This window comes from Opisthocomus hoazin, chromosome 11 (assembly GCF_030867145.1).
Source record: "Opisthocomus hoazin isolate bOpiHoa1 chromosome 11, bOpiHoa1.hap1, whole genome shotgun sequence".
NCBI lineage: Eukaryota > Metazoa > Chordata > Aves > Opisthocomiformes > Opisthocomidae > Opisthocomus > Opisthocomus hoazin.
The window spans coordinates 30,252,088-30,264,227 of record NC_134424.1 but is presented as its reverse complement, the minus strand read 5'-3'; the positions used below and the strand labels follow the sequence as shown (position 1 = coordinate 30,264,227).

The 12,140-nt window shown below is 45.3% G+C and overlaps 1 protein-coding gene across 2 annotated transcripts; it reads left to right on the top strand.

Annotated features, from left to right (window-relative positions):
• The first annotated feature begins 2,817 nt into the window (after positions 1 to 2,817).
• On the top strand, positions 2,818 to 11,599 carry LOC142362731 (XIAP-associated factor 1-like). Of its 2 annotated transcripts, XM_075432837.1 has the most exons (7): positions 2,818 to 2,849; positions 6,232 to 6,393; positions 7,266 to 7,317; positions 8,118 to 8,370; positions 9,166 to 9,233; positions 9,490 to 9,840; positions 10,335 to 10,382. In XM_075432837.1, exons 1-7 carry the CDS (start codon positions 2,818 to 2,820, stop codon positions 10,380 to 10,382), a joined length of 966 nt encoding a protein of 321 aa, XP_075288952.1. The 2 variants fall into 2 exon arrangements, with proteins under 2 accessions (XP_075288952.1, XP_075288953.1); XM_075432838.1 differs by lacking the exons at positions 2,818 to 2,849; positions 10,335 to 10,382 and adding an exon at positions 11,347 to 11,599 and having other exon boundaries at positions 6,392 to 6,446; positions 7,261 to 7,317.
• The last annotated feature ends 541 nt before the right edge of the window (positions 11,600 to 12,140 follow it).

Genomic DNA, 12,140 nt, shown 5'->3' with positions numbered 1-12,140 from the left:
AAGCCCTCATTATGAATTTTGAGTCAGTGGGATTTTCTCAGTCAGTGTGTGCTGCTGAACAGGCTTTCTTGACCTAGAATTGGTATTTCCTGTATAGTTTGCATGAAGCCCTAAAGCACATTCAAATGCTGTGCAGGCTAATGACTGCAAAAGAAAAAAAAAAAACAAAACCAAAAGAAAATCACATTAAAAAATTTGATTCAGAATTGGCAACAGTAACCTCTCCCTTAGCTGCCATCTCATTAACATATTTGTTCAAAAGCCTTTTCTCTGCTTCATTACATAATTTGTGTTACAAAATCCAGATAAAAACTCATTATTCCCAGGTCTAAATAACGGCTTATTGGACTTCCTTTTTCTTCTTCTTCTTTATTTTTCCCAGAGAAAAATGGGGGACAGAAGGGGCTTGTTTGGATGGGAAATGAACCACACCAATTTGTGAGTACATCTAGGACATCTGTTGTGTATAGCATTACAGTACATTATGCGAATACTAGTGAATGATTGTCTTGGTTTTGGCTGCCGTCGGCAACAAAAGCGCCACGAGGCCGCCCCTCCCCCTGCCGGCATGTGGAGGAGAATGAAAAGAAAGAGGCAGAAACTAGTGGGTCGGGATAAGGGCAGTTTAACAGAACAGAAAACAGAGGGAAACAGGAACAACAACGATACAGATAAGGAGAAAACACGACAAAAAACAGACCTGCTCTCTCGGACCGCACCGGTGCTGCACGCTCCCCTCCCGAGCCGCTAGAGTGAGTTCCTGCCCCACCGCCCCCCCACCAGAACCCAGTGTGACGTCACAGGGTATGGAATACCGGGCTCTGTTTGACCAGGTGGGGTCAGCCCCCACCCCCGGGCTGTGCCCCTTCCTGGAGTCCGGTGAAAATTAACCCTGTCCTGGCCAAACCCAGGACAATGATTCTTCCCAATACTTGTGAAAAGTGGAAGAATTAATATTATTGTCCCCATTTTACAAACTAAGAAGGTCAGTTCATACTTTCTGCATCTCCTGTGTCCCATTGTTCCACACTGGGCAGGGTCTATGACATCAGAGGAGAGCCGCTTGCATCATGCTGCTGTAAGGGATCAGTTGTAGTGGCAGATACGAGAAATGCTAAGCCTTCCATCAGAAAATGGCATTGAAATGAAAATGTGGAGTTCTGTTCCTTTTTCCCTCTAACTTATATTTCTTCTAAAGTTCCTTGTGTAAAAATGTAGAGCTGTATGACACCCAGCTGAGGTCCAGTGACAGGCAGGACTTGCTGCACTTGGGGCCTCTGGTGCTGTCAGTCTGTCCCAACCATGACAGTATCACTAGGGAGGAAAGGTAAAGCTGGTTAATGCAGGCTGGAGATTTCACCTCGCACACACTGAGATACCCTGACGTGGTCCAGGGGTCACTGGGGAAACAGTGGGGCCGGGGAGTCCGCTGGGGCAAAGCTGAGCAGCCACGCTGTGGGGCTCGGTGAGGTGAGGCTGGAGGACCGATGCCGGGTTTCTCTCCTGTGGGGGTGGTGGGCAAACATTTCCTCTCAGCTGGCTGTTTGTGTCTGAGTGGAACAGCATTGCCCCAGGGAGGCCAAGGTGGGTTTGTGAGGCTGGGTGCTGCCGTGACCGCCACTCCAGAGCATGGCCCTGACCTCCCCGCTCACTGCAGACCGGCCCTGAGGGCCACCAGCCTGGGTGCTGAGAGAACAATGGCTCTGGTGACATCAGCCGGGCAAGGGCTGCGGCTGAGTGGGCACCAGCCGTGGTGAGGCGCAGGGCAGCTGCCAGCAGAGCCCGCTGCCTGAAGGCAGCTCAGACCGCAGTGCTCGAGGGTTTGTTTCGTGGTGCTTCCTCTCCCTGTCTGCTGGCTCCTGCTCAGACTGCAACCTGGTAGACTGCAATGTTATGGTTATCAGTGAAACACCGTCAGTGGTGAGTTCGCAGGCAGGGCTGCAGGTTCCTCTGTGGACAGGTGCCGGAGCTGCGCCTGCACAGCACAGAGCACAGGTGCTGGGCAGGGAGGGGCTATGGGGTCCAAGGGCTCCCCACAGCCGTTGCCACTCCAGGCGCCTAGGGGAGATGGTGGACGCAGGACTCCCGGCGGCCCTCTTGGGGAAGCAGCGATGGAGACACGATGGGGCTTTGAGCAACCTGCTCTAGTGGAAAGCGTCCTTGCCCATGGCAGGGGGGTTGGAACCAGATGATCTTTAAGGTCCCTTCCAACCCAAACCATTCTAGCATTCTGTGAGTCTAAGACAGTGTCCTGCCACCCCTCACATCCCTGAGGCGCGCGCGGGCGGGCGGCCTGCCACAGCCTGCTGCCTCCCTCCTCAGGGAGCCAAGGGCTCGCTTGGCTCCTCGCAGGCTGTGGACAGCAGAGTGCGGACTAGAATCATAGAACCATAGTTTGGGTTGGAAGGGACCTCTGAAGGTAGTCTGGTCCAACCTGACATGCCTGGGTGTTAGGGGGTGAAGGCTGGCCAGGGCAGCCAGCCCTGCAGCAGGGGGGCAGAGGAACTCTTCAGCCCCCGGCAGCTCCGGGCAGCAAGCCTGCCTGCTGCATGGACCAGCTACTGCGCATTAAACTTGTTTGGGGAAGGGGGAAACTGGCACCTGCAGCTCCTCTAAGGACCAGCGAACTAATCTGTATGTGGAACTTGCACTAAAAACTGATACTTGGCTGGTAATGCTGCTGGTTCTCCTTTAAAGAATTTCTGTCCAAGTAGCTGTTTGGGGTGGAGTTACTGCAACAGAGGCTTTCAGTTTCGTTTTTTTTTTTCCTCTCTGCTGTTAGAAGAAAGGATATCCAGCAGAATAAAGAGAAAAATCATGACAGAAGAGTGCATATTCTGCAAAAATTAGTAAGAGATCTTCCTCTCTTTCCACTCCTACATAGTGTGGGGATTTAAAGAGTTTTCTAGGATTTTCCTTAATGTTATCTAGGTCTCCTGCAACTGGGGCAGAGGAGGAACCACACGATAGGAGGGGTGTACGCTAGCGATTGAGTAGTAAATATTTTGTACGCATTTATGCATTTTCACATTTCCAGGTTGCTGCTTTCTGGTTACTTCACTGTGGAGAGGATTCTTCAACAGCCCTCTCCTATGCTGCATGTTCTCTTTTTACATAATATCACTGTAGGTAGTTTTGCAGTATCTGGCAGAGGAGTCAGTGCACGGACCATGCCAAACCCAGCAGCTGCCTCAGTTTTCCATGGCTGATGTTTCTGTTGCTATATTTGCAGTTCAGTGATGAAATGTTCATTTTTTCAGGGTAATTGGCCATCTCTCACAGAATAGAAGGCTGAAAGGGGCCATGAGGATAGCATAACTTAATGTGTCTCAACTAGTAGCTAGACCATTGGGCAAATTATGTGAGTGAAGACTGTGAAGCACTGTAACTGAAAAAAAAAAAAGTCAAACTTAGAAAGATTAAACATGAGCTTAGACTCAATTTTATTTGGTCACAAAGGAAAAGCAATGGTTAGCCGTGCACAAAGACAGCCTGTGCATTATGTTCTGAAAGGTTGTAGGGGATGCTTTGAATGAAGCAGTTGCTGCACACTGATCAGACTCCTTGTCAGATCCACTTTGCCTAAAACTTCTGATAGATGCCTCTAACCAATTCTTTAAAATTCTGGTGACAGAGATGACACATTCCCGCAGGAAATCCATTCCATTGCTTATCCATCATGATCATGAGAAGTTTCCCATCATGTCTAAAGTAGATTTCCTTGAGGCAACATAACTTCTCTAAGAAAGAAGAGTTCACTGCCCCAGGGCTTTTTTACTGTGGCTGCTCTGTCTTAGGGCTGGGCTGTTCATAATTTACGTGGCCTCATCCTGGCCATTCCCTCCACACTGAGCGACCACCAAATACGTTGGCCAGACTGGTTCTGTGGCCTAGACATGATGCCAGAGTTTGGAACAAAGACTAGTGCAGAAAGCCCAGATGGCATCAGCTATTCTGCCTCACACATCTCGAAGTAGCAGAGCTGGAAGTGTACATGTCCTTTCAGACAGTCTTCCGTGTGGGTTTTGGCTGGGATAGAGTTAATTTTCTTCATAGTAGCTAGTATGGGGCTATGTTTTGGATTTGTGCTGAAAACAGTGTTGATAATACAGGGATGTTTTTGTCATTGCTGGGCAGTTCTTACACAGAGTCAAGGCCTTTTCTGCTCCTTACCCCACCCCATCAGCGAGTAGGTGCACAAGAAGCTGTGAGGGGACACAGCTGGGACAGCTGATCCCAGCAGACCCAAGGGATGTTCCATGCCATAGGGTGTCATGCTCAGCATATAAAGCAGGGGGAAGAAGAAGGAAGGGGCGAATGTTCAGAGTGATGGTGTTTGTCTTCCCAAGTAACCGTTAAGCATGATGGAGTCCTGCTTTCCTGGAGATGGCTGAACACCTGCCTGATGATAGGAAGTGGTGAATTAATTCCTGATTTTGCTTTGCTTGCGTGCACGGCTTTTGCTTTACCTGTTAAACTGTCTCAACCCATGAGTTTTCTCACTTTTACCCTTCTGATTCTCTCCCCCATCCCGCTGGGGGGGAGTGAGTGAGTGGGTGTCTGGTGCTTACTTGACAGCTGGGGCTAGACCATGATGTTTCCTGCTCTCGTAGGCTAGAAAGCTTGCATGGGCTTACGTCCAGCTGTCACGTCCTAACGACCATCACTCTCTTGTGTCAGGCATCAGTACCTCCTCCTGCCCGGTCTTGGGCCCACTGTAGTAAAGGCTTTGAAACGACAGGGATACCCGTTGCTTCCTGTTGTCTGGAACATTAATGTCTCTGCTCCCGAAGTGAGGGCAGTGAGGCAGATATCCTAAGACTTGTCCTGTGGGATCAGGGTCCCAGGCTCTGCTGGCAGAGGAAGTCAGAAAATCAGCTGGTGTGCTGATGTTGTGAAGCTGTTTCAAGGGGAGCAGTGGAAGTCTTACACTGCTGAAAGTTTGCACCTAGAAGCTTCTTGGGAGGTCTTACCCAAGCCCTCTTGAACTGTATCTCAATTCTTGTCACTAATGTTGTGTACACTCTGTTATTAAAGTCACATAAGTGATTTCCCAGGTGAACTTCAGTGGCTCTTCCTGAACCCACTGAGCATGGTAACATCTGTGTATCTCAGCTCACAGGTAGTCTTCATCTGAACAAAGCAGCTGCTTGGCTGGGCTACCTTAAATTGGTTCGCTGGGAGCGAAAGAGCTGTAAATTTTGTGATGGTTTAGATGACACCGAGAACAGGGACCCTTCTTTTCTTTCCACATTTGTAAACAGTGTAAAAAAAAGCTGGAGGTTTACCTGAAACAATTGTTGGACAAACACACCAGGACCCTCCAGCAGCTGCCCTGTCCCTTTCAGAAGTATTCCTGGTAATATGGCAGAACAGAATAAGTAACAGAATTCAGTCTCTAAATGTCTCCTTGAGATGAATCGCAAAGACAAATACTTATATCTCTTTTTTAGGGACAAACTAATTGTCTTATAACCAGTTGTGCTGGATGTGGCTGGAATGGAGTTAATTTTCTTCATTGCAGCCCCTGTGGTGCTGTGTTCTGTATTTGTGGCTGAAACAGTGTTGATAACACACCAGTGTGTTGGCTTGTGTTGAACAGTGCTTGCACAGTGTCAGGTTTTTCTTTTTCCCCACTCTGCCTCTGCCGCAGTAAGCTGGGGGTGAGCAAGAGTTTCGGAAGGGACACAGCCCGGACACCTGACCCAAACTGACCAAAGAGATATTCCAAACTGTATAACCTCATGCTCAGGATAAAAACTGCATTAACGTAAGAACAGGATTGGGTTTGTTTTTTTTTTTTCTTCCAAGGTGGCTATTGTTCAAAGACTGGTTGGGCATAGGTGTGCCTGTGGGAGGTGATAAGTGATCTCATTTGCTTCACTTGTTTCCCCCCCTGCTTTCCTTCAAGTACTGAACTGTCTTTATTTCAACCTACAATTTGCCTGCTCTGTCCCACCGTGTGTGTGTGTGTGTGTGTGTGTGTGTGTGTCTGTGTCTGTGTCTGTGTCTGTGTCTGCATGTGTCTGGGGGGGGGTATGGAGGGGTGTGTGTGGGAATGTGTGTAGGGGGGGATGTGTGGGAGAGTGTGGGGGGGGGTGGGGGTTGTGGGAGTGTGTGGGTGGGGTAGTGGTGAGCGAGCAGCTGTGTGGGTGCTTGGCTGCTGGCTGGGGTCAAACCACCATACCAGTTAATCTACTCTTCTCTCTTTCCCATTTATGTGCTCCGTAGTAAACGAGATGTGTCTGCTGCCAATTTCTCCCTCCACGAGGCCCACTGCTTGCGCTTTCTCAGTCTCTGTCCAGAATGTGATGAACCAGTTGCCCAAAAGGATATGAAAGACCATCAAACAGAAGCACACAAGCAGATAAGGAATGCTACACGTTCTTCAGGGTTTTGTTGCAAATATCAAAAAGCTCTGTCAGCCCTGAAGTATTAGATTCATGGTACTGTGCTCTATATTAACTAGATTTGAACTTCTGTAATTGTTTGACCAGAAAATCTGTAAGGGTCTGATATGACCCTACAGGCCTGGTTACAGCACCTTTTGATCTTATTGCACACTCAGCTTAAGAGAGTGGAAGAAAGCTTCCACTGTGGTATCTCAGTTTCCCCAGCAATACAAATTACATATCAGTTATGGATACCTACTTCTAATGCTTGTGAACTAGCCAGAGCATGCAAGGTAAATGATTTGATTAGAGGAAGACAGGCAGTACCTGATCTGACATAAACCTTGCTTGTACAAAGCTATGACAACAATGCACTTTTTTAACAAAACTGAACTGGCAGAGTAAATTTATCAGCTCTTCATATAGTGGGACAATAGCATTTTTAGTATAGCATTAAGAACCCTGTAGCTAGAGGTACTATGTTGAAGCATGAATACATGGGCATGATTTTTTATTCTGTCTTACTAGCTGAATATCAGATGTATACTTTTAAGTTAAACTTCAGTCGGAATTTTGAATACAGACTCGTTATTTCCCATCGCACTTTGCATTTCACATGGGCACCTTTGAAAACTGGATGCTCACACAGAATGACAGCTTCCTTCAGAATCTGAGATATCTGTTTTCCTCAAAATCTCATAAACACAGCTCAGGTCTGACAGAGAAACAAAAATTCAGCAACAAGTTGTCGATGATTGGGATGAAAATGACAGGAGGATCATCTCAGAAGCTTGAAGTTGTATTGACATACGAAAGTACTAACCATCCTTCTGTGCTCCAAATGAACTGTTGTATGTTTTGCTTGCAGGTCAGATGTAATCTTTGTCACCAAAGCATGCAGCAATACCAGTTGGAGCATCATGAGGTAAGTAAGGAGTGCAGTACTTTTTACCTTCTAGGCTGACCCCTTTAACCAGCCACCAAGAGTCACACTAATGGGCTCAACACAGCAAAAAACCATGTAAATCCCCAGCTCCTGCCCCGGACCATGAAGAAACTTAAATATCTCAACAGTTGCAGTGTTTGGCATGCCTTTTCCCCCTCGTAACTATGTATATCCTATGGTGGTTGCCCATCTAGTTGTGATGTGACAGTCTGTTCCAGGAGGTAATCTATTACTTTCTCATCCTTGGCAGCTCAAGCTGATGTTCTTTGAGGGTTTCTCAAAGACATTTCCATTCTGCCCCTACACTCGTATTACTTGCTTTTCCAAAGGAGTGGTTATACAAAACGAGAGTCAAGGAAACAGCTAAGGAGAAGATTCACAAAAGAACTGGCAGAGGCTCAGAAGTGAGAGCAGCTTGTCCCTGCTAGCTGTAGTCTAAGCATTTCGAGGAACCAAAGCAGTGAAGACGCAGCAGGATTCTCTTGGTGGTGGTAGGCAAAGTATTGGAATTTTCTAGATGGGCTCCTGCTCTGTTACTAGCCTGTACTGACACAGGATATCTTCACAGCTACTGATTCACGTTTTGCCTTATATTGCTGAAATCATCCTAAATTAAAGATAGCCTAGATAGGTGAACTCCTAATATAGCTAAGCCTGAATTTGGTTGTGTAGATACCCCTCAAGGAGGGCATTCTTAAACAGCCACTCATTGCTCTCACACAAGGCCCTGTTTTAGTACTGATAGAGAATTTGCAATAATTTCCTCTATTCACGCGCAGATGAAGGAATGCCACAAACGAGCAATGAAATGCAAGATCTGTGAGCTTGAAATGCCCTTCAACAAGCTGCAGGAACACCTGAACACCTGTGCCAGCCGAACAGAGTGGTGCTGGGAGTGTAATAAATACATCATGTACAAAGACCAGAACAAACACAAAGATATTTGTCAGAACAGTGGTGTGTCCTTTCATAACGATGTGAGCTTTCAAACCAGTGAAGCATCCACTAATGCAACATTTATTTGCCCTACTGGTAAGCAAAATTCTTCATTGTCATGAACTGGGTCAACTCTGTTAAATCTTCATGAAAACTCTCCTACCTTCTCTACAATAGTCAGTAATCCAGGCTGGAGGGGATTGTTGTTTAACCAATCACAGTGAAAGGGCCAAACTTTGTTTTCTATTATGCTGGTTATTGTAAAGCCAGAGTGGTTCCACTGACTGGTAGCTCATTGGCCATGTTCATTTATGCCTCCCTTATATCCTGGAAGTGAAATTCCTTCTGTCAGAAAATAAGAGGAACTTCTTCCTCTTTCTATTTGTCGCACAGGAGGAAGCATGATTTAGAATTTCCTCCTACTTCATATATAAAGCCATTGATTCATACCTTGATTCCTTGAAGCTGAGTGCAGCTTTATTAGGCCTAAGGTATTGGACAGAGCATGTCAAGAGAAAAAATTAATGAATCCTGTCAATGATTCCAGAAAAGAACAGGCATCAGTAGGAGCAGTGGTTGGCAAAATAAACTACAGAGAGCAAAACCCCCTAGCAACAGAATTAGGTAGGCCAGGGTAGGAGTGAAGCATCTTGAGCCACAGAAGACAGGGCTGGAGTGGAGTTTCAAATATTCTTAAATTTGCGAGAAGGGACAGCGGATTGGTTTTGAGTAGAGCCAAAAGCAGAATGTAGTGACAACTCTAATTCCTTCTTCACCAGTGGAATCAGAATTCTGTGCTTCTCTAGAACCAGTGAGCATAAGTGGATCTGAGCAGCCTGTCTAGATGACTACAGTCAGTACTGTGTTTCTCAATTCTTTTTCCTTCTGAAGGTACTGGTGGCAATCTTTGTCAGAAGTCCAATAAGTCATTCCCAGATGACCAGTACTTCCAACATCTGGTAAGCACATTTGAAACTGAATAAGAAAACGGTCTGTGCTTAATTTCCAGCCATTTTTTTTCCTCTGAAAAGCTATATGTTAGGTAAGAAAGGGCAGTGTGTCTTTGCTCTTTAAACTATAGTTTTCATGACACAATGTATTCAGCTGAAGCACCACTGTGAGGTGGGGTCCACTATCCCTCCCCATGACTCATGTCTGTTGCAAATCACAATATACCACACAGCTGGGTGCAATGCCAATGCTCTCTTTTAACAGAATCAATGCAGTGCAGTCAATAAGCTGACAAAAGTTCTTCCTGGCCAGTCAACTCCAAGACTCAGCAGTGATCCACCACAGTCTTCTTCCTCCCTGGTTCCCTCTTCCTCCTCTGAGAATGCAACGGCGTGGAAAGATGTCCATCCCAAAGGGAAAGAAAGCGACCAGCCACTGACCTCCAAAACCTTGCTTAAACCCCCAAAGAAGAAAAAGATTGGCTTTCCTTCTCCCACAAGAGGTGAACTTTCCACATCACCTCAAGGTCTTAAAGACGAGCAGTCTTTTGACATGCTGGTGACCTGTGGCCATTGCAACATTATTCTGCCGCTCCCAACCCTTCGGAAACTTGAGGTGAGAAGTGACACATTGGACTCTGCCTGCTGCATGCAAAGGGCCATACCTACAGAGTCACTACTTATCTCCACACTGTCTGGGGTCCTAGTGCCAGTTTCTGGATTCCATAGCTTCTTGAAATGCTGACCATAGGTACATTCTCTCTGTAAAGCATGGACTTCAATTCCATTGACTATTTATGCTTACATCTACACAAACAAGTTCCATTGCCTATGGTCTGCTGGAGCCTTAGGAAAATAATAACCATGAGTCAAGCCATTAATTTTAAGCTCAAATCCTGGAAAGTCTTCAGCAACTGTCCTTATTTGCTGAAGGCTGATATTGTTCCTGCTAGGCAAATGGTATGATTATATCTCAGCTGCATCAGAGATGGGGCTTTAAATAATCTTCCATCCCAACAAAGGAGCCCAGTTGCCTCCCTACTAAATATGATTGGATGTTGAATATAATGTTAAATTCTTCTCTGATATGACTGCTAATTGTTTTTCTAGATCAAATGTCTACGTTTTATTTTACTTCTTTTAAAAATGCTAGAATGAAACAAAAATCAAGCCATGGAGAAAGAGGTACCACAGAATTTCAGAAATTTGGAATAGAATTCATAATTCAGGATTATTTGGCATTGGGTTAATAGGAACAATGGGATATTTTGCAGAGGAAGTGCATCTAGAAAAGCTAATACTCAGAATGTCACCAAGCTCTTCAGATTCCAACACGCAGTGGGTTCTTATGAGGTTGCATTAAACAAGCATTGCTTCAGAGCCACTACGTTTTCACTCTCTTGACTCAGAGTAACATGTATTGTGCCTTTCAAATTATGCTACTATGAACAGTGCAGTACCTTCCGTACTGTAAGCAGAGATTAGGACAAAAGATCTCACAGAACAGATGTTCTGTCCCAGGTCTGTCTGATCGAACACCGAATGGAGACTGAAATAATAGTTTTAGAAGGCAGGAGGTAAAATTATTTTTCTCCGTAGTCAAAGTTGCATATTCAGTAGAAGCACTGATTTAATCACACCAGACAATACCTCCAGTTGAGTTTGCACTGATACATAGGCAGTAGGTAAGTCTTTTTCCCCACTCTGCCCCAGACAGGCTGTGAAGCTTAACACTTCTCTCTTTGCTAACATCCTCCTCTGCTTTTCTGTTCCTAAGCAGTATTGTTTCCCCTCAGTCCAAGTAATTAAGTGAAACTGAAAGCGGTTCTTCTCCATCACCTGTCCTTTTTCTACTTGGTTCAGTGAATGAGGTATTACTTCTCCCTGTAAAACTTTTCTCTCCTGGTAAATTAAAGAGAGAAAGCACCAAAGTGAGAAATAGGGGGTTTGTCTAGTTTTGAATTGCAGGACTCTAGTCTTGAAATAAAAATAAGTACATACACGGATTAATTGACTTGCATTGTGTGGGTTTTTTTAATTTGTTCAACTGAGTGATGACATAGGAAGGCTGTAAAACTGAAACTTTAAAAACACTCATAACTGGCCTTTGTTTATTTTACAGAAGACTCTTTCTACAGCACTGATGATTAAATCTGGAAATAGAGGCACGTCTTCAGATTGAAGCTTCATCTCAGCTTTAGCAAAAGGCACTGAAAGTGCAATAGCTTTATCGATAAATAAAAGTGACTTGTTACTCTGGACCAAGAACAAAGAGTGACTCGGATTTCTATTCCTTATCAAGAGAGGCATTTAAAAGGTTTCACCAGAAAACTGTGAAAGTGATGGGGGCTCAACAGATGTTGTAACTTCAAATATTTCTGTGTAAGCTTGCCTTAGGAATGTCCTTTTTCCACCTGCTTTAACAAGGAGAGGAACTTATTTAAACGTCTTTGTTCTGGGGGAGAGAAGGAAATAAGGAATTCAGAATTCATTGTCATGCTGAGTGCCACCAATTCCCCTTGCCCTCACTGAGAGCTGAGACCTTAGTGTCTTTCAGGGCATGGCCCAGTGAAATTAAAAAACATCAAATCCTGCTCTCCTTCACTTCAGTGAACCACTGAACCTAGGGCTAGCACAAACAGCTTAGTCCAGGGAGATTGCAGGCACATCCAAGGATAACTGAGGGTGTTCACCTTCTGATATGCAAAAGGAAACTGATAGAGCCCAGCTGTGGAAAAGTTAAACATGAAGAGTGAGTGGATGCTTTATGCTGATGTCTGTGAACATTTGTGAAGCAGCCTTTTCTGCTTGGCATCTTAAATCAATAAACACTAAAACATGTTAACAGAACAGTTTTACTACAAGATGCCATTTTCCTCTCATCCACCTTTAGCAGTGTTCCATCTTGCAAACTGG

What these genes read in the sequence shown, in the direction of transcription:
- LOC142362731 (XM_075432837.1), top strand. Translation starts at nt 2,818, where the DNA reads ATGACAGAAGAGTGCATATTCTGCAAAAATTA. An exon ending in AACATTTATTTGCCCTACTG is followed by an intron (nt 8,371 to 9,165) that starts GTAAGCAAAATT and finishes TTCCTTCTGAAG; the next exon opens with GTACTGGTGGCAATCTTTGT. An exon ending in ACCAGTACTTCCAACATCTG is followed by an intron (nt 9,234 to 9,489) that starts GTAAGCACATTT and finishes CTCTTTTAACAG; the next exon opens with AATCAATGCAGTGCAGTCAA.